Genomic DNA, 23,304 nt, shown 5'->3' on the forward strand with positions numbered 1-23,304 from the left:
GACGCCCAAGTTTAAGTAAGTCATTCTGTAGAGACTCCGCATCGATTTCTGAATAAATTACCTTACACAGTTTAGTGTAAGCCCTTCTGCTCCACGGGAGGATTCTGTCCTCCATGAGCTCGCCTTAGGACACCTGCGTTACGGTTTGACGGGTGTACCGCCCCAGTACACAGTGTCAATCATCTGCAAAGATTGACACTGTGCTTCCCAGGCCTGTTCCTAGATCATTAATAAATATATTGAACAGTAGCGGGCCAATTACGGACCCTTGTGGTATTCCGCTGACTACTGGTGCCCAGCTGGAGAACATCCCATTAACCACTACGCGTTGTTCCCTGTTATCCAGACAATTTCCTATCCATGTACAAATAGTATTTCCTAGTCCAAATTCCCTTAATTTGATGATCAGTCTCCTGTGAGGCACTGTATTGAAGGCTTTTGCAAAATCTAAAAAGACCACATCCACTGCTTTACCCTGGTCGAGATTATTGCTCACTGCCTCATAGACGCTAATTAAGTTAGTTTGACATGATCTGTTCCTCACAAACCCATGCTGACTATTGCTAATAAACTTAGAATTCCGCAGATAATCTTCTATGCGATCCATCAAAATTCCTTCCAATATTTTACCCACTATAGAGGTTATAATAACTGGTGGATAGTTCCCAGGATGATTTTTAGATCTCTTTTTAATTAATGGCACTACCTCAGCTATACGCCAATCCCTCGGTACCGTGCGTGATCTAATTGAACTATAGAAAATCAAGTATAAGGGTTTTGCTAGCTGAGCCCTAAGCTCCATAATAACCCTCGGCTGAAAGCCATCTGGGCCCGGTGATTTATTAATCTTTATGTTGCTTAGTCTCTCCAGGACTAATTCCTCACTTAAACAAGTATATAGCCACGAATCATTATCTTCACTGTCGGTATGCACTACTATCACCGTCTGATTCTCCCTGGTGAGTACAGATACCCAGGAAAACAAAAGACATTGTAAACAAAGGAGTAAACCAGTTATGTTAAGGAGGGTTTCCTATCTTCTTGTTTGATTCACCCTGTGATAGAGTGATGTGCACTTTGGACATTTATTTCAGCTCACATCGGTGTAATGATATGATGAGCAGTACACACTAGCATTTAAGTATTATTAGCAAATGAAATATGAGATAAGATAATAAAGAGGACAATTAAACCTAATAGAACAAGCTACTTTTAATTCTGGGTAAGATAAAGCTAACAAAATAATTAGTTAAGTTAATGCAGATAAAAAAAGTTATTTGAAGATAAAAAAAACTACCATAAAATAGAAATCACAAGGTCCTGTGTTGTTTGATGAACATAAATAACATGTTTAAAAACTTCAATATACAGTATGCTGGCATATATCATTTTAATGGGGGAATAAGAATCAGTGCAACTACTGCATGACTGGTATGCAGTCAGGATGTCGCCGATTACTAGAGTGACTTTCACAATGTCGAAAGCAGGTCAACGTTGATAATGTCAACAACATTAATGTCAACACCTGAAAAATGTTGACATTGACAAAATGTCGGCATTAGCCACATTGTCATAATGTTGCTCTTTCCAGGAGACTTAGGGTTAGGGTTGTTGTTAGGGACAGAATAAGAACAAAAAACAGCATGTCAGCATTCTAACAATATGAACATAGCAGTGTCGACATAAATGAATATCGACATGGGTAATATTGACATGACTATATGACCATGTCAACATGATGAATGTCGGAATTTATATTGTTTGCCACATATACCAAACCCGCATGACTATAGAAACATAATTGTCTATATGCACTATACACTTTTTTTCTTCTTTTCTTGGCATATTGAAGGACATCTTTTAATTGGGATCATACAGGACACAAGAAATATGTTATTTAAAGGTATTGGGGTGACTGATTACTTAAATTTCTCTATGTACTATGGGGGTAATTCAGACCTGATCGTAGCAGCAAATCTGTTAGCAGTTGGGCAAAACCATGTGTACTGCGGGGTGGGGGTGGGGGGCAGATATAACATTTGCAGAGAGATTTAGATTTGGGTGGGTTATTTTGTTTCTGTGCAGGGTAAATACTGGCTGCTTTATTTTTACACTGCAATTTAGATTTCAGTTTGAACACACCCAAATCTAACTCTCTCTGCACATGTTATATCTGCTCCCCCGCCCCCCTGCAGTGCACATGGTTTTGCCCAACTGCTAACAAATTTTCTGCTACGATCAGGTCTGAATTATCCCCCATATTCCAGTTCTCTGTTGATTAGCTTCTTATTTGCTGGCTGCAACTCTTCACCATTAACCTTCCGGATGAGTAGTCACCCAAACATCTTGGGGGATGTTTCTAAATAAATACAGGTATAAAAAGGTGGAATAGTCTGAAAGCACTGTAATTGTGAAATTAAAATACAAAAATAACTCGCTTTAATGTCCTCATTGAGTGTCACATCTCTTACCTTGCCAGGACACTTCATGGGTAAGAAGAGCCTTGAGGACACATACAGGTTGAGTGAACAAGATCTGGAGGAATCAGCTATCTTTCCTCCACGCACTATGGAAAGCCGGAGAGCCACCCTCTTACAGGAGCAGCACAGAGCATTGTCACCCAACCAACTGCAGGGTGCACAGGTAAATAGGGCAAACTAAGCTGTGCTTATACAGTATAATGCAATCTAAATGTTCAAGAGTAAGTGTCACACCAGAGAAGATGTGTCCCATGTATATTCAATAATGTATATTATCACTGTTATTAGTTACCCAAGGCACTAAAATAAATGCAATAATGATGACTTAAAAAAAATCCCCAAATTTTTATGAGACTGGACTCAGGGCTGTCTTAACAGCAGTGTAGGCCCCTGGGCACAGCAATGCACTGGGCCCCCTACCCATCCTCCAGCAGTAGGGGTGGGTGGGTGCTATCAGCGGCAGCTTTGATGTCCCGCGGGCGGTAGGGGGTGTTCTATCTTCCGCTCAGCATGTAGGATCTGGAGCAGTAATTTCTGCTAATTACTCCTTTACTGTACAGATGGGACTAATCTGCAGAAAGAGGTGGGAGGGAGAACACTAAACTGTAAAAGGGGGCATTGGACTGAATGAAGAAGCCCTGGTACATGACTTCCAGGGTGGTAGGGGGTGTTTAATAAGTAGGGGAGGGGTGGATAGTGGAGTGGGCTTAATATTTATAATTTTCCAGTGGGAGGGCAGCTTGCTTGACTGCAGATATCTCAAGTTCCTGAAAATAGATTTCTTAGCTTTGGATGCGATAAAAATCTAGTCCCACCTTTCAGAAGGTGCTGGGGACTTGGGGATCAGAGTTCAGGAGCCAGAGCAATCCACCAACGAAAATCTAAAACTGCATATTAGGCGTGTGGAGCTGGAGCAGGGACCAGCTGCTGAAAGGCTGATATCTCTGGTTCTGGGCATAGTAGAGACAAGCTGCCAGTGTTCACCAAAAGGGGAGAGTCACAACTTTTGGAGTGTACACTCAGAAAAACTCTAAGTCAGACAGAACCCGAGATATCTGGCTGGGAAGAGCAATTAACAAGCTTGGATGGGGGCCACTGATTTCAAGCTGGATATCTCCAGTTCCCCAGGGCCGATTTTCAAAAATCTGGTACCCCTGGCAAGACTGGACCCTCAGCTATCAGTCTAGGGCCCTTATACTCCTGGGGCCTTGGGCAAGAGCCCATACAAAAAGACAGCCCTGACTGGACTGAGTGACTCTCATCACAACCAGAAACAACCGTCTTATTTATAGCTAATGATAAAGGGACATATCACCTATTTTCAAATAACATTCTGCAAGCTTCTCTGCTTGGATCTTGAATGAAAGAGGAGGAAAGGAAATTCAGCCTTAACATGAGTTATGTTAAAAAAAAAAGTTGACAACACAATAAAACAAAACTTTTTTAGAACATAAGTTATGAAGTCTCTTTTTAAGCATTTTTTCTGTTTGAATCAGCATCACACAGTAAAAAAACGTAAAAAACATAAAAATTGAGCAAATAACTATAAGAGCCGCCATCGTGTTCCCAGTTTGAAGAAAAGTGATACCATATATAAAAACAGAGTTTAGCTGTCAATGTACTACAATTAAGAAGATTACAATGTAGAAAATGAAAGAAAGTATTGGCTATTATGGGTAACACCACATTTTCTTTAGTTAAGGGTACAGCTGTTTTCATACATGTTCCCCATGAAAGAACATATTATATCATCAATAAATACTTACTATTATTTTTCTCCAAGTACATTTAGGTATGTATTAAAATACTAAATAAATACTTTATGCACACACGTTAGCCTTAGGTGGGAGTTCAGTTAGCTCTGATAATTGAACGTGGGCAAAAAATGGGGGTAGCCTCAAGCTTTTTTGCTTCAGGCTAGTCAATTACAGCCCTTTTTTCACTTCTTAAATCATCTGTGTTAACACTTCTGCGGCTATCGAAAACAGCTATTTTACTTTACGTGCAGCATGTGGGCTGACTTCAGAGACAATTAAACAGCCCCGGGAGATCAGTTAGCCCATGGTAAATTACCACAACTAATTGAATTCCCCCCTTAATGTATATTTTTCTGCATCAAGTGAGGGTCCACTATGATCATTCAGAAAGATTAATATCAGATCACTCAGAATGTAAAATTGGTCATAGTCATGGTATGTGGCGCTTGTACTTTACCATGCAGATATTTGAATAAACACTGAAGCAGGGTCGTAAGAAGGGGTGTGTGGCTGGCTGGTGGTGGTACCAGCTGTACCTGCTCCTGCTCATAGCTCTAGTCCCGCACCGTGTGGATAGAGAAGCACTGTGTCTTTTCCCCTAGTGCCATGGGAGCTGCTGTGCTGCATGGAGCGCTGTAAGATGCTTTCAGCAACATCTATTGAGCTGAGCTAATGTAACCACCTGCCCGCCATCCCAGTTGATTCATTATGATGATACTGGTGCCATCCAGAGGGGTGGAGTGGGTGAAGCACAGGGCGCATTTGCGCTCTGTTACAGGACTGCACTGAAGTTAATTTTGATATTTACATACAGTATATGTCCACAGATTCAGTCGTTCATGGGGTCCACATGACTGTACTGAATAGTAACATAGTAATTGAGGTTGAATAGAGGCAAATTGCCCATCGTGTTCAACCTGTATTAAGTTGTGTTGATTCTACATACCCGCTGAATAATGTTTTATGACTAGTTAACTACTTTAACTCATATTACCCCCGGATTAACCACGTTAATACTTGAAATATTATAACCTTGGATATCATTTTCATTCAGAAATTTATCCAATCCTTTTTTAAATCCATTTACAGAGTCCGCCATTACCACCTTCCCTGGCAAGGAATTCCAAATCCTTATTGCCCTAACAGTGAAGAACCCTTTCCTCCATTGCGTTCGGAACTTTCTCTCCTCCAGCCGCAGCGAGTGCCCACGTGTCCTAAACTGTGTTATTTTAATAAATAATTCCTCTGATAACTCTTTGTGATGTCCCTTTAGATATTGGAAGATATTAATAATATCTCCTCTTAGGCGCTTCTTTTCTAGTGTATACATATTCAACCTAGTAAGCCTTTCCTCGTAATCCAGTCCCGCTAGGCCTTTAATCAATTTAGTAGCTCGCCTTTGAACCCTTTTCGAGTTCACTGATATCTTTTTTATACAGTGGTGCCCAAAACTGAACACAATATTCCAGGTGCGGACATACCAATGATTTATACAGCGGCAGGATTACATCCTCGTCCCTTGTCTCAATTCCCCATTTTATGCAAGCTAGCACCTTACTTGCCTTCTTTACTGTGCTTTGACATTGGGTATGGTTATTAAGCCTATTATCAATGAGTACCCCCAAATCTTTTTCCAATACTGTTACCCCTAGACTTTTCCCATTTAATATGTAGGCTGCAAGTTTGTTTTTAGTCCCGAAATGCATAACCTTGCATTTGTCTGTTTTGAACCTCGTTTTCCATTTAGACGCCCAGAATTCAAGTTTAGATAAATCATTCTGCATGGACTCCACATCTAATTCCGAATTAATTACCTTATACAGTTTAGTATCATCTGCAAAGATTGACACTGTGCTTTCCAGGCCTATTTCTAGGTCATTGATAAATATGTTGAACAGTAGTGGCCCGTGTATGGACCCTTGTGGTATTCCGCTGACTACTGGGGACCAGGTTGAGTACTTCCCGTTGACCACTACTCGCTGTACCCTGCTATCAAGCCAGTTACTTATCTATGTGCAAATAGTTTTTCCTAGGCCAAGCTCCTTTAATTTGATGATCAGTCTCCTATGAGTCACTGGTTCGAAGGCTTTTGCAAAATCTAGGTAGACCACATTCACTGCTTTTCCCTGATCAAGATTATTGCTCACTTCCTCGTAGAAGCGAATTAAGTTAGTTTGACAAGACCTGTCCCTCACAAACCCATGCTGGTTCTTGCTAATAATCATAGTGGTCTGTAGATACTCCTGTATGCTGTCCCTTAGAATTCCTTCCAATATTTTCCCCACTGTAGACGTCAAACTAACCAGTCTATAGTTACCCGGATGATTTTTGGATCCCTTTTTAAATAATGCCACTACTTCAGCTATATGCCAATCCTTCAATACCATGCCTGATCTAATTGAACTATTGAAAATCAAGTATAGGGGTTGTGCTAGTTGTGAACTAAGCTCCATAAGAACCCTCGGGTGAAGTCCATCAGGACCAGGTGATTTATTAATGTGTGTGGGCACTCTTAACATCATCTTTTACCTGAATCCACATAAAAAGATAGGGACTCTTGGCATCCATAAAATAAGAAAATGAAATACTGAAGAAGAAAAAAAAAAATATGCCAAAACAATTTGTATTTATTAATAATAATAATAATAATAATAATGTAACATTATTTGGATATATGCGTAAAATTACATTACATTTACATTTTATTTATTCATAATCATTCTTAAACATTTTATTTTTAATTAAATCATAATCAATCTCAACTATTTTAAGAATGGATTCCTTATAAAATGAAAATGGTTAGCTAGAGGACTTTTAATGAATTAGTGTATAAGCTATAACTACTGCAGAAAGGGATGCTAGAGATAAACAATCATGTATCTCTTACGTAATCTATAACTCTTTACACATTTTTAACTGAATAGGACTTCCAATTGTTACATTCTTCTTAAACTACATAGATTCAAGAGATTCTGCACTTTCTCCTAAGGTCCTCTCAACAGGTCATGCATTGTGGATTTCCCCGCCTGTACACAGTTATGACAGAAAGCAGGCTTTGGGGGTTCTTATTTTTTATTCTTTCTCAAGCTGGTTTTACCCCAATGCATCATTTACCAATTACTAAAGTATTTGCTTTGCCGGGTGCCATGTCCCAAATTGTTGTACTATGAGAGGATTATCACAATTATATAATGAGTTCAGAGCTCTGAAGGAGATATAACCATAATGTACAGTATTTCAACTGACTAATGATGTCTGCAAGTAGACTTGCTTTTACCACCATAACATGCTGGCAACACCTATAGCAGGATTTTTATTATATAGTCACATTATACAAACATAAAGGCAATAAAAATAGAGAAATAGGGTTAGAGCTTATTTAAAAAAATTAAATAAATACAAAGAACTCCTGTAATTGTAAATATTTTCTGTGGGGAAGTTAGCATTTTCTTCAGTAGCAATGTAAAATTGCGACAAAACCCGTTGATTTTATGTTGTTTCTAAAATTCTTCACAAATTACTCATTGTCCCAGTAAAGATCTGTCAAAATATTGCCTGAAATGTCTCCCTTAATTAAGAGGGGTTATTTTGTTGTTGTAATGACTATCACTCGGGAGTTGATGTATCAAGCAGTGAAAAAGAGTGGAGAAGTGGACCAGAGGAGAACCAGCTTCTACCTACCATTTTATAGAATGTAAAATGCTTCCTCAAAGCTGATTGGTTGCTATGGGCAACTTCTCTACTGGTCCAATTCTCCACTCTTTTCACTGCTTGATACATCAGTTTCCTACGCAAAACGAGTAAGCGACAGAAGACTCTTGTTGGACATCACTCCACTTGAGAGGGGCTTGCAAGTTCAAATACTAATAGCTGATAAAATCACAATTTTATTGGTAATTTATTAAAAGTAGGGAGTTCGGCCTGTATTACTATGTATCAAGTATTGTTATTATTAGCTCAAAGCTATAATGGTTAGTACTGTAAACCAGACTTTCTATATTTCATAGTGGCATCATCATCATCATCATTATATATTAATGTATATTATATTATACTATTAAAGTCCAAATGAGTAACTATATTAGCAATGTTAATTATGTATAAAAAGTAAATCCTCAATAAACAGCGCCAGCCAAGAGCCAAAGTGCTTTGGAAAATAACAGAACAGGTCATGAGTTTGGGAGCAGGAGAGTCAAACAAAACAGTTTAAATGAAATGTTCCCAGATTAGATTATTTTACCCTAATAATTATTTTCCTTTTATTTTACAGCGGATACTAAGGAAAATTCTGGAGCAGTATTTTAAAATGTCCCAGAAGTAAAGAAGATATTTATTTCCCTGTAATATACATTATATATGTGTGTATATATATATATATATATATATATACATACATACTTGTGCCTGAGATACTGAACTTGTTTCCGACATTCCAAAGGCTATTCTTTACAAATAAAAAGAAAATCCTAATGAAAATGAGAGTGTTTTCATTCAAAATTTAGAGTTCATTTCATAATGTTGAAGTAGTAATTCTCACCTTAAGCATGTATAATTTTCTGCCATTTTACAGTGTTCTTAGTGAACAAATTAATAAAAGACATTATTTGCACAAAACGTATAACATTACTCTCTGTATTAATGCAATCTATTAATATCTAATACACATTCAAAAATTGTGATAAAAAATACATTTAACACTTCCTAATTAAAGGTCTTCCTTAGTTCATGAGTTTAAATTATTCAGAGCAAGTGGAAAGCAGGGGATGCGTTCAGCCAGAACATCGACAGTCCGAAGGTAAGTATCTGTGTTTCCCTTATGGTTAGGGCCAGAGGGGGGTTAGGGTTAGGCACTGGGGGTTAGCCCTAGCAGCCACCCCTGGAGGGTTATGGTAGGTGACTGGGGAGAGTAAAAATACTTCCCCATTCCGATGTTGGGATGCTGCTGTAGGTCATGTGACCGCCAGCATCCCGACCGCTGGGGTGCCATAACGAGCCCAAAAGCAGAACCAATGGGAACACTGCAAATTTTGAATCAGCTACAAGTAAACCAGGTGGTTATAGGTAATAATCATGCCTTGGAAGGAGTTTTCTGAGAAACTATGGAGCAGATGTACGAAGCCTTGTAATGAGATAAAATGGAGAGTGATAAACTACCACCCAATCAGCTTCTGTCATTTTTCAAACACATGGCAGTTTGGCGCTGACTGGCTGCTACTTTATCCCTCCCCACTTTATCACTCTTGAAGGCCTAGTACATCTCCCCCTTTAATTAAAGGCCGATTCTCCAGAAACTCCACCTGTTGGCGAGTATGGTCTGTGACTTATGTATAATGGGATATGTACACAGGCCCATGGCACAAGGGACACCCCACTATACACTGTGCAATGCACCCAGTACACACTCTTCCATTGTTACTGGGCTGCTTGGTACACCATCTTTCAGGCAATACTTTGTAAAGATGGGGATAGGAAAGCCTCTGGCTACCATCTGCGCATGTGCCATCTTTTCCTAGACGGTGGCAGACAGGTATTAGGTGTGCTTTGTTAAAACGTCTCTGAGTATGGTACATGCATATGCAGTGCCATAACTAGACATTTAAGTGCTGTGTGCAAGAAACAGCATCGGCGCCCCCCCCCCTTATTTAAAATATGGCCTCTGGGCACGTAGGCATGCCCCAAAATATATTGGGCATGGCTTCATAGGGGAGGGGCGTGGCCACAAAATAATACAGATTCATATTACGCTGCACATTAGTCTCCATTATTCAAATTACGCCGCACAGTAGCGCCACTACACCAGGTAGAGCCCGTTTTACACATTACACCAGGTTGAATTCCCTTTTTACACATTATGGCAGGCAGAGTCCCCTTATTACACATTACGACAGATAGTCCCCCTTTTTACACATTACGGCAGACAGCGTCACCTTTTTACACATTACGGCAGACAGTCCCCTTTTTACACATTACGGCAGACAGCGTCCCCCTTTTTACACATTACGGCAGACAGCGTCCCCTTTTACACATTACGGCAGCCAGGTAGAGCACCTTACATCACCCTCCCTACTCTTATGGTGTAGTGTAGTGTACTGTAGTAAAGTGTACTGTAGCATAGTGTGGAGTACTGAAGTGAAGTGTAGTGTAGCATAGTGTAGTGTAGTGTAGAATAGTGTAGAGTAATGTAGTGTGTATGCATGTTCTGCCTTCCCTCCAGGTGATTACTGAAAAGGAGATGTGGTGCCCCAGTGTTATAATTACCCCTAAACAGCCCCATTTACCCTAATCCAGGAGAGGAGGGGGTTAAACAGAAAGAGACATTCATTTAATGTTTATAATATGCAGTTCTACTGCTGCCCTAGGCTCGGAGACATTGGTGGCAGTGTGAGCGAAGCTAGCGCTGCCGCTGAGGTGATCTGTTGAAAAAGAAGGAGCCGCACTGCGGGTTACTGCAGCGCTGACAGGCTCCAGCTACTCGTGCCTCCCCAGTGTTTACCTCCTGCTCCTGACGGAGGCGGATCCAGCGGGGAAGCGGCAGCCGCGGTGGAGAACGCCGGAGGTCAGGGATGACAGGCGGCCCATGCTGAGAGGTGGTCCCAGGTTGTACTAGAGTGCAGTGACTGGCCTCCCCCTGTGCGGAGCGGAGGCGGAGACCAGGTGATTGGGGCTGCAAGTAGCTGCAGGAGCGGGGGAAGCATCCGTCGGTGGGGGGAATGTGCGGCCACTCGGGGTGTATGTAGAAGGTGCGCCCACAGGGCAAATGTGCTGTGGGCAATGCACCTTCTGTACACACCTAGTTATGGCTCTGTGCATACGTGCTAATTCACTGTCTTTACTGCACAACGCAAACATGGATACTTATTGTAACACTTGCCAAGGCTGGAGATGCTGTACTGCATACCTACTGCTGAAGATATGGCAAGTTAAATTTAAAATATATGGAACACTAAGAATAACCCCTCTCTCATCCCCCCCCCCCCCACACACACACACACCCCAAAAAATGAAGGAAAGACGGAAGTTACCTTTTTAGGGCTCCGTGTATAAAGCAAGCAATGAGTATTGCAGTGCATAAGCTGTTTCCATGCTGTGACGTTATGTGACTGAATTTTTATATTTTAAATTGTGTAGCGATACTTTTTAAAAATGTCCTATTAAAATTATGGCATTAAAATAAACAAAATCATTTTCTTCTCATTTTATAATACTAGGACTTTCAAAATTGACTTTATACTTTCTAGGCCAGACTTATAACTAATTTTGCTCCATTTGTTCCAAACTTGATTTTAATTGTTTGTTTTGTTTAGAATTTACATTTTGGAATAAAATAAACAATAATGGTAAGGGCAATTTGGTAATATCTGCAATGTGGCCAGAATTGCAGTAGAAGATGAATGGGTACCTCTGCCAGTGAAGTACAAGACTGGTTATACTACAATTAACTATTAGAGCTTATTCTTACATCACAATTTACAAAATGTTTAATTCTTTGCTAGTGAATAAATTAAAATTATAAATAAACAATCCCTATGCTCAATACAGATAAACTGCGCTGTCAACTGCTGTTTGAATGCAAGCCCAAAAGAAAGCTACTGCAAATTCTGTTAATGTTTTATTGAAAAGAGTAATGCAATTGTACGTTTAGAGTATCAACCAAAGAGTGAAATGTTCTTTACCATTCAGTGTAGCACATTTTCAATCTTTCCCTCAATGCTCTGATCTATTAGTGCTAGTGGGAGCACCTCTCCCATTCATATCCACTACATACAGAGGGAGAAGACTAATTAAGACTGGTGCGCTTGACCTTTTTGTTCCACTTTAATTGTAAATGCTGCACAAAGTAATTACAATTGTGATGGATGGAGCAGGTCAAGAACAATTCATACTTACCAACTTCCTGGATGTCCCCTCTGGGAGGGGGCAGCCAGGTCAGCTCAGCAGGGGCATATGTCACTGGAAAGTGGGCGGTATCAGGTAATCGTATCATCATGGCTTCAGCACCCACTACACAATGTGATCATTGCCGACAATGTGAAGTGGATGCAGGGTCAGTATGACGTGATTTGCGTCATCTAGCAATCAGACCACCCACTTTTGCTGTGTAAGTGGACGGCTATGTGAGGATAGCAGCTGGCTTGGGATAGTTGCACACTTTTCTGGGTGGCTTATCCATCTATCTATCTATCTATCTATCATCTATCTATCTATCTATCTATCTATCTATCTATCTATCTATCTATCTATCTATCTATCTATCCATCAGCAAAGTCCAGAACACCATATTGCAGTGTATAAATATTGTATTAGGTTGTAGTTTATAAACCTCAGTACAGCATCCTATCTGGCAAACACACTGGAGCGCATGCACAAGATGGCTGCCATTTGGAACGCAGCCTGATTCAGTGGAACGCACACGTCCCTTCAATCGCCAGCAGGTGCGACACTGTGTGTAAGAAAGATTCCACTATGAGAGTTTGTTTATAGCACATTCTGGTGGAGATGAGCCCTTTTTTATAAGGTGCTTATTGTAGACTATGCTTCAGAATACTGTGTACCTTTGACATCCGAAATTTAAATTTGGTATAGACAATCTTAATACACCAGGGAATAAACACAAAGATTTTGAAAATGTTAAACCATATTTTTGGGGGGGAAACCTTTTTTTTTTTTTATAAGATTCAATTTTTATTGAATTTTAACAGTCCAAAAACTATAAAGGGAAAGAGTACAGAAAGAAGAAAAGGGGGAGGGAAGGGGAAATGGGTAAACAAGTACAAAGTTTTCAGGTGTCATACATGTATGGAACATTGGTGGTCATTCCGAGTTGATCGTCCGCTAGCAGTTTTTAGCAGCCGTGCAAACGCTATGCCGCCGCCCACTGGGAGTGTATTTTAGCTTAGCAGAATTGCAAACGAAAGGATCGCAGAGCAGCGACAAAGTTTTTTTGTGCAGTTTCAGAGTAGCTCAAACCTACTCAGCGCTTGCGATCACTTCAGACTGTTCAGTTTCTGTTTTGAGGTCACAAACACGTCCTGCATTCGCCCAGCCACGCCTGCGTTTTTCCTGGCACACCTGCGTTTTTCCGAACACTTCCTGAAAACGGACAGTTGACACCCAGAAATGCCCGCTTCATGTCAATCACTCTGCGGCAGCCAGTGCGACTGAAAAGCATCACTAGACCCTGTGTGAAACTACATCGTTCGTTGTAATAGTACGCCGCATGTGCGCATTGCGCCACATACGCATGCGCAGAAGTACCATATTTTTGCCTCATCGCTGCACAGCGACCGAATGCAGCTAGCGATCAACTCGGAATGACCACCATAGTTGCAGACTTAACAGACAGTCCCTAATAATGAGCATCAGAGGCAAGCAAAAATAAAAATATAGTACCTCAAATACAGAATTGAGCATTCTATCCAATATTAAGAAAACATCACAGAATCAGAAGAGTCAGGCCTAACCAAGAAATAAGCACCAAAATCGAGGGATTACATATTGAAACTCTAGACGAAATCCGGAAATACTTAGGGATTCAATTGGAAGTTATACTATAGGTGAGATGTTACTGCCACACAAAGGGTGAGCCATCTTATACCTGCTCCACACTGCCCATTTAGCTCCCTGTGTTTGCATGGATGTAGTGCAGGGACATAAGAGTTAAATTGTGTAGGGGGTGAGACAGTTGTCAGAGAGGCAAAGGGCACACCTGCCATCTCAAACTCAAAGTGTGATTGCACTGCGGTTTCAACAGCGGAAATCGTGGGGATTATGGATGTACGCCCTTTTTGTGCCAATAACAATTTTGTGGAAACTAAAATGTGACCTAAAACATAGTGGGCATCAGGGGGTATGTATCAGTGATGTGCGATGAGGTCAGAGGCTGGGGAGGCACAAATGGTGGAGGCTCTCAGTGCCAGGAGCCTGTCTCACCGCGTACACAATTTAGCTCTTATGTCCCTGCACTACATCCATGCAAACACAGGGAGAACATTCAGTACATAGGCCCTCATTCCGAGTTGTTCGCTCGGTAAAAATCTTCGCATCGCAGCGATTTTCCTCTTAATGCGCATGCGCAATGTTCGCACTGCGACTGCGCCAAGTAAATTTGCTATGCACTTAGTAATTTTACTCACGGCTTTTTCATCGTTCTGGCGATCGTAATGTGATTGACAGGAAATGGGTGTTACTGGGCGGAAACAGGCCGTTTTATGGGCGTGTGGGAAAAAACGCTACCGTTTCCGGAAAAAACGCAGGAGTGGCCGGAGAAACGGAGGAGTGTCTGGGCGAACGCTGGGTGTGTTTGTGACGTCAAACCAGGAACGACAAGCACTGAACTGATCGCAGATGCCGAGTAAGTCTGGAGCTACTCAGAAACTGCTACGAGGTGTGTAATCGCAATATTGCGAATACATCGTTCGCATTTTTAAGATGCTAAGATTCACTCCCAGTAGGCGGCGGCTTAGCGTGAGCAACTCTGCTAAAATCGCCTTGCGAGCGAACAACTCGGAATGACCTCCATAAAGTAATAGCCAGGTCACAGTCTTCACCATAGTGTTGTGCGTAAACTGGTGCGGTGAGGTGTCCCCCATTGGTCACATGACCAATCTGAGCTGTCCATTAGAGCTCAAGCATGCTTAACATTTCTCTGTTCTATGCGGTCTGATTGGCAGCTGTGTAGCCCCGCCCATCTGTAGAGGCAGTGTCTGACAGTGTGAGAGATGAGGCTGAGCTGCTGCTGCCTCATCTCTATCTTTCCCTGCAATTGAAGGAGCCCTGCCACTCTGGTAAGTTTTATCTATAAAGATGATTGCATTAATACAAAGAAGATACTTATACTGTAAGTTATAAATATCTTCTTTGTGTTCTTCCAATCATTTTTATAATGAGAACTCTGAGTATTATAGGGAGCATGACAGGAGAGGCTCTGCTTACCCTGCCTCTCCTGACTGCACATCCCTGGTATGTATCCCGGAAACAAATGAAGTAATGCCAATGAAGGTTGAGGTAGAACCGTAAAACCCACAATTTTGGAGATAAGATGGAATACCTGATTCCAAAGTGTAGCGATCAGAGGACACGACCAAAAAATGTGAATAAGCGTTTCTACTCTACTGCATAGTTGCCAAAAATCGTTATGCGTAGTCGGCCAAATGGAGTGCAATAAAGCCGGGGTCAGGTATTGACATTGTAGAAGCTTGTAATGATGTTCTATATGAGACATGCATTTCGAGATTCAAAAGCAGGATTGAAATATAGATTTCCACTCCACCTCCATCAAGGAGCACTGCAGATCGGATTCCCATTTCAGTTGAGTTTTAAGTTTAGCAGTGTTTTGGGGGTGAATCAGAAGCGTGTACCATCCTGATACTGCACCTTTGCCCCCCACTTTTGTAACCAAAGCATACACAAAATTAGGTGTCTGCGCTACTCTGCGGGGGGGGGGGGGGGGGGGGGGGCTGGAGTACACTATGTAACCAGTGTCTTAGCTGCAAGTATTTATAAAAATCCCTATATGAGAGGGAAAACAAGGCTTTAATATGAGTGTAAGGCAGTGATTTTCAACCTTTCTCTGACGTCCTAGTGGATGCTGGGTACTCCGTAAGGACCATGGGGTATAGACGGGCTCCGCAGGAGACTGGGCACTCTTAAAAGAAAGATTAGGTACTATATCTGGTGTGCACTGGCTCCTCCCTCTATGCCCCTCCTCCAAACCTCAGTGAGTATCTGTGCCCGGCCAGAGCTGGATGCACCTAGTGGGCTCTCCTGAGCTTCCTAGAAAAGAAAGTATTTGTTAGTATTTGTTTTTTATTTTCAGTGAGATCTGCTGGCAACAGACTCACTGCTACGTGGGACTGAGGGGAGAGAAGCGAACCTACTTGCTTGCAGCTAGCTTGGGCTTCTAAGGCTACTGGACACCATTAGCTCCAGAGGGATCGAACACAGGCCCAGTCCTCGGTCGTCCGGTCCCGGAGCCGCGCCGCCGTCCCCCTTGCAGAGCCAGAAGAACGAAGAGAAGTTGAAAATCGGCGGCTGAAGACTCCGGTCTTCATTAAGGTAGCGCACAGCACTGCAGCTGTGCGCCATTGCTCCCTTAGCACACCACACACTCTGGTCACTGATGGGGGCAGGGCGCTGGGGGGGGGGCGCCCTGGGCAGCAAATTAGATTACCTTGGTGAAAAGCACATAATACAGTCTGATAAACTGTATATGTGCATTAACCCCCGCCATTAAAGTACATAAAAGGACAGAAGCCCGCCGCTGAGGGGGCTGGGCCTTCTTCCTCAGCACAGCGGCGCCATTTTCTCTTCACAGCTCAGCTGGAAAGAAGCTCCCCAGGCTCTCCCCTGCAGTATCCTGGTACACATAGGGTAAAAAAGAGAGGGGGGGGACATAAATTTAGGCGCAAAACTGTGTATATAAGCTGCTATAGGGGAAAAATCACTCAGTATAGTGTACATCCCTGTATTATATAGCGCTGTGGTGTGTGCTGGCATACTCTCTCTGTCTCTCCAAAGGGCCTGGTGGGGGAACTGTCTTCAAATAGAGCATCCCCTGTGTGTGTGGTGTGTCGGTACGCGTGTGTCGACATGTCTGAGGTAAAAGGCTCCTCTAAGGAGGTGATAGAGCGGATAAGTGTGTGGGAGGGTGTCTCCGTCAACAACGCCGACACCTGTTTGGATATGTGTAAGTGCTGAGGTAAAATTATTGCACAAAAGGTTAGGGAACAGAAAGGAAATCTACCCTGGTCTGTCCCTATGTCACAGAGTCCTTCAGAGTCTCTCTATGTTCACTATCCAAAATAACAAAGTATCGACACAGAGTTTAACTCCACTGTCGACTACGATAATGCAAAGTTACAGCTAAGAGGGCTAAAAGATATTCAATATATGATTATTGGAATAAAAGATGATTTGCATATCACTGATGACTCATCTGTCCCTGACACGAGAGTACACATGTTAAGGGGAAGAATGCTGAGGTAAATTTCCCTCCTCTCATGAGGAAAAGGAGCGGGAATCTCCAGACAAGAGACGGCAGCTTCCCACAAGAGAATTCTCAGGCTGTATCCTTTCCTCACTAGGGCCAGGATGTGTTGAGAATCTTCCCCTTGGGTGTCCTGTTTGCACTAGCTATTCTCAGGGATCCTGCAGATAGCGTGCACATTCTAGTATACTACCCAGACCGGCGATTGTGTCGGCATGGGTTTATAGCGCTGTGGCAGCGTGGACAGGTACCTTATCAGCAGAGATTGAGACCCTAGTATGCATATAAATATTTTAAGATGCTGTCTTAAGTGATAGATATATAATTATAAAGCATGCCCAAAGGGACATGAGTATACTGGGTCCTAGAGACAAAAGCTATGTCGATTTCTGCTTGACGTGTCCTGTAGAATATACATTGGACAGATGATGCCGACTTAAGAGGCATATGGAAGGCTGAGGATTGTGTGGAGAAAGGTTCTCGGGCCTGGTCTCCACAGTTATAGCTGGTAATTCTGATATTTTGCTTTATATTCCTGCACAGCCTAGGAAAGCACGACATTATTAAATGCAGCTTTTCGAATAAAGAAACAAGAAAGTCTGAGGTGCGTCCTTTCTTGTCAGAGCCGGGGGCAGAGGAAAGAAGCTGTACAACACAGCTAGTCCCCAGGAACAGAAGTCCTCCCCGGCCTCTACAAAAATCCACCGCATGTCGCTGGGGCTCCACAGGCGGAGCTAGGCCCGGTGGGGACACGCCTTCGTAAGTTCAGCCACAAGTGGGTTCACTCCCTGTTAGATCCCTGGGCAATAGAAATTGTATGGCAGGGATACAGGCTGGACTGTGAGAAGATGCCCCCTCACCGAGGACCCGGCGGGCTTCCCCCCAAGAGAGAGAGCCAGTGTTAACTGCAATTCGTAAATTGTATCTTCAACAGGTGGTGGTCAAGGGTCCCCTCCTTCAACAAGAGGGTGTTATTATTCGACCATGTTATAATCCCGAAACCAGACGGTTCGGTTAGACCCATATTGAATTAAAATCCCTGAACATATACCTGAAAAGGTTCAGGTTCAAGATGGAATCGCTAAGAGCGGTCATTGCATGCCTGAAATGAATCGGGACATAAGGGATGCATACCTTCGTGTCCCCATTTATCCACCTCATCAGGCGTACCTCAGAATTGCGGTACGGGATTGTCATTACCAATTTCACCAAGGTAATGGCGGATATGATGGTGCTCCTGCGGAAGCAAGGTGTCACTATTATCACATACTTGGATGATCTCCTCATAAAAGCGAGATCAAGAGAGCAGTTGCTGGACAACGTATCACCTTCTCTGGAAGTGAAACGGCAACACAACTGGATTCTATATATTTCAAAGTCGCAGTTGGTTCCTACAGTTCATCTGCCTCGCCTAGGCATGATCCTAGACACAGACCAGAAGAGGGTTTATCTCCCGATAGAGAGAGCTCAGGAGCTCATGACACTGGTCAGGAATCCATTGAAAACCAAAACAGGTGTCAGTGCATCACTGCACTCGAGTCCTGGGAAGGATGATGGCATCATACGAGGCCATCCCCTTCGGCTGGTTCCATGCAAGGACAATGGAACTTACTGGACAAGTGGTCCGGATCACATCTTCAGATGCATCGGTTAATCACCCTATCCCCCAGGGCCAGGGTGTCTCTCCTGTGGTGGCTGCGGAGTGCTCACCTTCTCGAGGGCCGCAGATTCGGCATTCAGGACTGGGTCCTGGTGACCACGGATGCAAGCCTCCGAGGGTGGGGGGCAGTTACACAGGGAAGAAAATTCCAAGGTTTGTGGTCAAGCCAACAGACTTGCCTTCACATCAATATCCTGGAACTAAGGGCCATATACAACGCCCTAAGTCAAGCAGAGTTCCTGCTTCGCGACCAACCGGTTCTGATCCAGTCAGACCGCAGGGGCTCATGTAAACCGCCAGGGCGGCACAAGGAGCAGGGTGGCGAGGGTAGAAGCCACCAGAATTTTTCGCTGGGCGGAGAATCAAGTAAGCGCACTGTCAGCAGTGTTCATTCCGGGAGTGGACACGACCTCCACCCGGGAAAGTGGTGACTTCATCAGGAAGTCTTCACGCAGTTTTGCAAATTGATGGAAACTGCCTCAGGTGGACTACATGGCGTCCCACCTCAATAAAAAGATAAAAAAGGTTTTACGCTGGGTCAAGGGACTCTCAGGCGATAACTGTGGTCGCACTAGTAACACCGTGGGTGTTCCAGTCGGTCTATAAATTCCCTCCTCTTCCTCTCAGACCCAAGGGCTGAGAATTGTAATAAACGGAGGAGTGTGAACAATATTCTTTGCTCCGGATTGGCCAAGAAGGACTCGGTACCCGGAACTGCAAGAAATGCTCTCAGAGGACCCATGGCCTCTGCCTCTCAGTCAGAACATGTTGCAACAGGGACCCTGTCTGATCCAAGACTTACCGCGGCTGCGTTGGACGGCATGGCGGTTGAACGCCGGATCCTAGCGGAAAAGGGCATTCCGGATGCAGTTATTCCTACGCTGATAAAGGCTAGGAAAGACGTGACAGCAAGACTTTTTCACTGTATATGGCGAAAATAGGTTGCTTGGTGTGTGGCCGGGAAGGCCCTACAGAGGAATTCCAGGGGGGTCGATTCCTGCACTTCCTACAGTCAGGAGTGACTATGGGCCTAAAATTAGGATCCATAAAGGCCAAGATTTCGGCCCTATCCCTTTTTCTCTCAAAAATAACTGGCTTCACTGCCTGAAGTTCGGACATTGTTACAGGGGTGCTGCATATTCAGCCCCTTTTGTGCCTCCAGTGGCACCTTGGGATCTTAACGTGTGTTGGATTCCTAAAATCCCACTGGTTTGAGCCACTTAATACCGTGGAGCTAAAATATCTCTCGTGGAAAGTGGTCATGCTTTTGGCCTTAGCTTGGACTAGGCGTGTGTCAGAATTGGCGGCTTTGTCATGTAAAAGCCCATATCTGATCTTCCATATGGAAAGGGCAGAATGGAGGACTCGTCCCCAATTTCTCCCTAAGGTGGTATCATCGTTTCATTTGAACCAACCTATTGTGGTGCCTGCGGCTACTAGGGACTTGGAGGATTCCAAGTTGCTGGACGTAGTCCGGGCCCTGAAACTTTATGTTTCCAGGACGGCTAGAGTCAGAAAAACTGACTCGCTATTTATCCTGCATGCACCCAACAAGCTGGGTGCTCCTGCTTCAAAGCAGACTATTGCTCGCTGGATCTGTAGCACCATTCAGCTTGCACATTCTGCGGCTGGACTGCCGCATCCTAAATCAGTAAAAGCCCATTCCACGAGGAAGGTGGGCTCTTCTTGGGCGGCTGCCCGAGGGGTCTCGGCTTTACAACTTTGCCGAGCTGCTACTTGGTCGGGTTCAAACACTTTTGCAAAATTCTACAAGTTTGATACCCTGGCTGAGGAGGACCTTGAGTTTGCTCATTCGGTGCTGCAGAGTCATCCGCACTCTCCCGCTCGTTTGGGAGCTTTGGTATAATCCCCATGGTCCTTACGGAGTACCCAGCATCCACTAGGACGTCAGAGAAAATAAGAATTTAATCACCGGTAATTCTATTTCTCGTAGTCCGTAGTGGATGCTGGGAGCCCATCCCAAGTGCGGACTCTCTGCAATACATGTATATAGTTATTGCTTAACTAAAGGGTTATTGTATGAGCCATCTGTTGAGAGAGGCTCAGTTATTGTTCATACTGTTAACTGGGTATAGTTATCACGAGTTGTACAGTGTGATTGGTGTGGCTGGTATGAGTCTTACCCTGGATTCCAAATCCTTTCCTAGTAATGTCAGCTCTTCCGGGCACAGTTTCCCTAACTGAGGTCTGGAGGAGGGGCATAGAGGGAGGAGCCAGTGCACACCAGATATAGAACCTAATCTTTCTTTTAAGAGTGCCCAGTCTCCTGCGGAGCCCGTCTATACCCCATGGTCCTTACGGAGTACCCAGCATCCACTACGGACTACGAGAAATAGAATTACCGGTGAGTAAATTCTTATTTTTTTTACTCGCGGCACACCGAACAATATTTCAAAATTGCCAAGGCACACTATCAGTTCCCGACAGACAAAAAAACAAAAAACACACATTGGCCCTCACAGTGAAAAAAAAAATCTACACATAGGGGTAAATTTACTAAGGTGGGAGTTTTTTAGAACTGATGATGTTGCCCATAGCAACCAATCAGATTCTACTTAACATTTGTCTAGCTGCTTCTAGAAGATAATAGATACAATCTGATTGGTTGCTATGGGCAACATCACCAGTTCTAAAAATCTCCCACCTTAGTAAATTTACCCCATACTGTACATTGGCCTACACAGAAAAAACATTCACATTGCTCCCCACATAAATCCTATTGCTCCCCACATAAATCAATCACATTGCTCCCCACATAAATCATGTTGCTCACACATAAATCAATCACATTTCTCCTCACATAAATCCTATTGCTCCCCACATGAATTATTCAGATTGTTCCCCCCATAAATCCATAAATCCTATTGCTCCCCACAGGAGAGATAACATAACAAATATTAGCCCCTACCGGTCAGCTGTCATCCTCCCTGTCCCTCAGTGGCGGGGGTTGTTCATAGTGTAGTGCTGCGAATACTGAGCAGCAGGAGGTCGGGCAGGTGTGGATGTGGGTGGGCAAGGAAAGCTGTGGATGCAGGCGGGAACTGAAAGATGTGTATGCAGGTGGATGGGCTGGCAGGGTGGTGAGATGCGGCGGCTGTGACCTATGATATCACACCGCCGTGTCATCAAGGCATAGGTCACGGCCAGAGCATGACTGATCCTCTAAGAAGAGCCCGGGCCAACAGTGCACTTTGAAGGTGCAAGAAGCTGCTCTGGCTCCGTGGCACACCTTGCAACTGGTCGCGGCACACTAGTGTGCCATGGCACACTGGTTGAAAAAGCCTGGTGTAAGGCATTAGGACACCTGCTTCAGTAACCTCTTTTAAGGTCCCAGCGCCCTGGGAGGACAACAGTGTAAATGATAGATCAGGGATTAGACACGCAACTCCATGCAGCAAGAGTTCTAAGGAAGGGAGAGACATCTGAGATACCAAAACTAACTAGGCCTTCTGTGTGGATTACACTACCAAGGATCTTGAGGCTATGTGGAATCCTTCTGCTACAGGCAACCACAATAAATTCGATAGAGGAAAGGGGGAAAGGAGGCCCCTCTCCAGTAAGACCCAGGGTTTGGGGTTGTCATCTACAAACCACGCACCCAGTGGGGCAAGTATACATGCCACCTGGTAAAGGAATAGGTCTGGAAATGCCAAGCCACCCAAGGATCGCGGCAGGGATATTATTCGCTGAGCCAGCTTAGGTTTCCTACCTTTCCAAATATATTTTATTAGGACTGAGTTAAATTTGGCTAGTAAAAGAATTTGGCAAAAGGATAGGGATAGTACTAAATAAATAAATCAATTTGGGGAGAAGAGCTATCTTCATGGCCGCTATACGGCCTAACCATGAAACATTCTGTAGCATCCAGTCATTTGTTAGGAGAGAAAATCTATAGAGCAGAGAAGGATAATTACATGAAACAAGAGCAGACACTTTTGTGGGGATTTGGACACCCAAATACTTCAGGCTACTCGTTAGCCAGGCATAATCATATATAGCTTTTAGAGCGTCAAGTAGTTGAGAAGATAAATTTACTTGGGAGGGCCTCCGTTTTGGAGCTATTCAATTTATAAAATGATACGCAAGAATAATTTTGTAAAATTTCCTGCAAACCCTAAAGGAGGACGTCATCTGCAAAGAGACATACCTTATAAGTACGGCCAAATAGAGTCGGGCCCTGCACCTTGAAGTTAGTCCTAATGGATTCAGCCAGGGGTTCTATGGCCAATACAAATACTAGGGGGTTAAGGGGCATCCCTGGTGGGTACCATTAGTGATCTGAAGGGTAAAAGAGAGCATACTGAACAAAGTCAACCTGATCTTGATTAATGAGATATGGGATCAGGGGTTCAGCCTGTTAGCAAGGGAAACCTTTTTTAAAATGTTTGAGTCTATGGGCGG

The 23,304-nt window shown here is 43.4% G+C and overlaps 1 protein-coding gene and 1 long non-coding RNA gene across 2 annotated transcripts in view; one reads left to right on the plus strand and one right to left on the minus strand.

Annotated features, from left to right (window-relative positions):
- The window catches only part of LOC134935270 (bombesin-like), a 34,046-nt gene extending 22,683 nt beyond the window's left edge, over nucleotides 1–11,363 (plus strand). The window contains exons 2-3 of the mRNA XM_063930434.1: nucleotides 2,480–2,643; nucleotides 8,508–11,363. Of these exons, the coding sequence (XP_063786504.1) occupies nucleotides 2,480–2,643; nucleotides 8,508–8,558 (215 nt within the window). The 3' untranslated portion in view covers nucleotides 8,559–11,363. The remainder of the gene's footprint in view (nucleotides 1–2,479; nucleotides 2,644–8,507) is intronic.
- Nucleotides 1–23,304, minus strand: part of LOC134935271 (uncharacterized) — a 74,297-nt gene that overhangs the window by 20,791 nt on the left and 30,202 nt on the right. The gene's annotated exons all lie outside the window — the stretch shown is intronic.

The sequence above is a fragment of the Pseudophryne corroboree genome, chromosome 6 (assembly GCF_028390025.1).
Source record: "Pseudophryne corroboree isolate aPseCor3 chromosome 6, aPseCor3.hap2, whole genome shotgun sequence".
NCBI classification, from domain to species: domain Eukaryota; kingdom Metazoa; phylum Chordata; class Amphibia; order Anura; family Myobatrachidae; genus Pseudophryne; species Pseudophryne corroboree.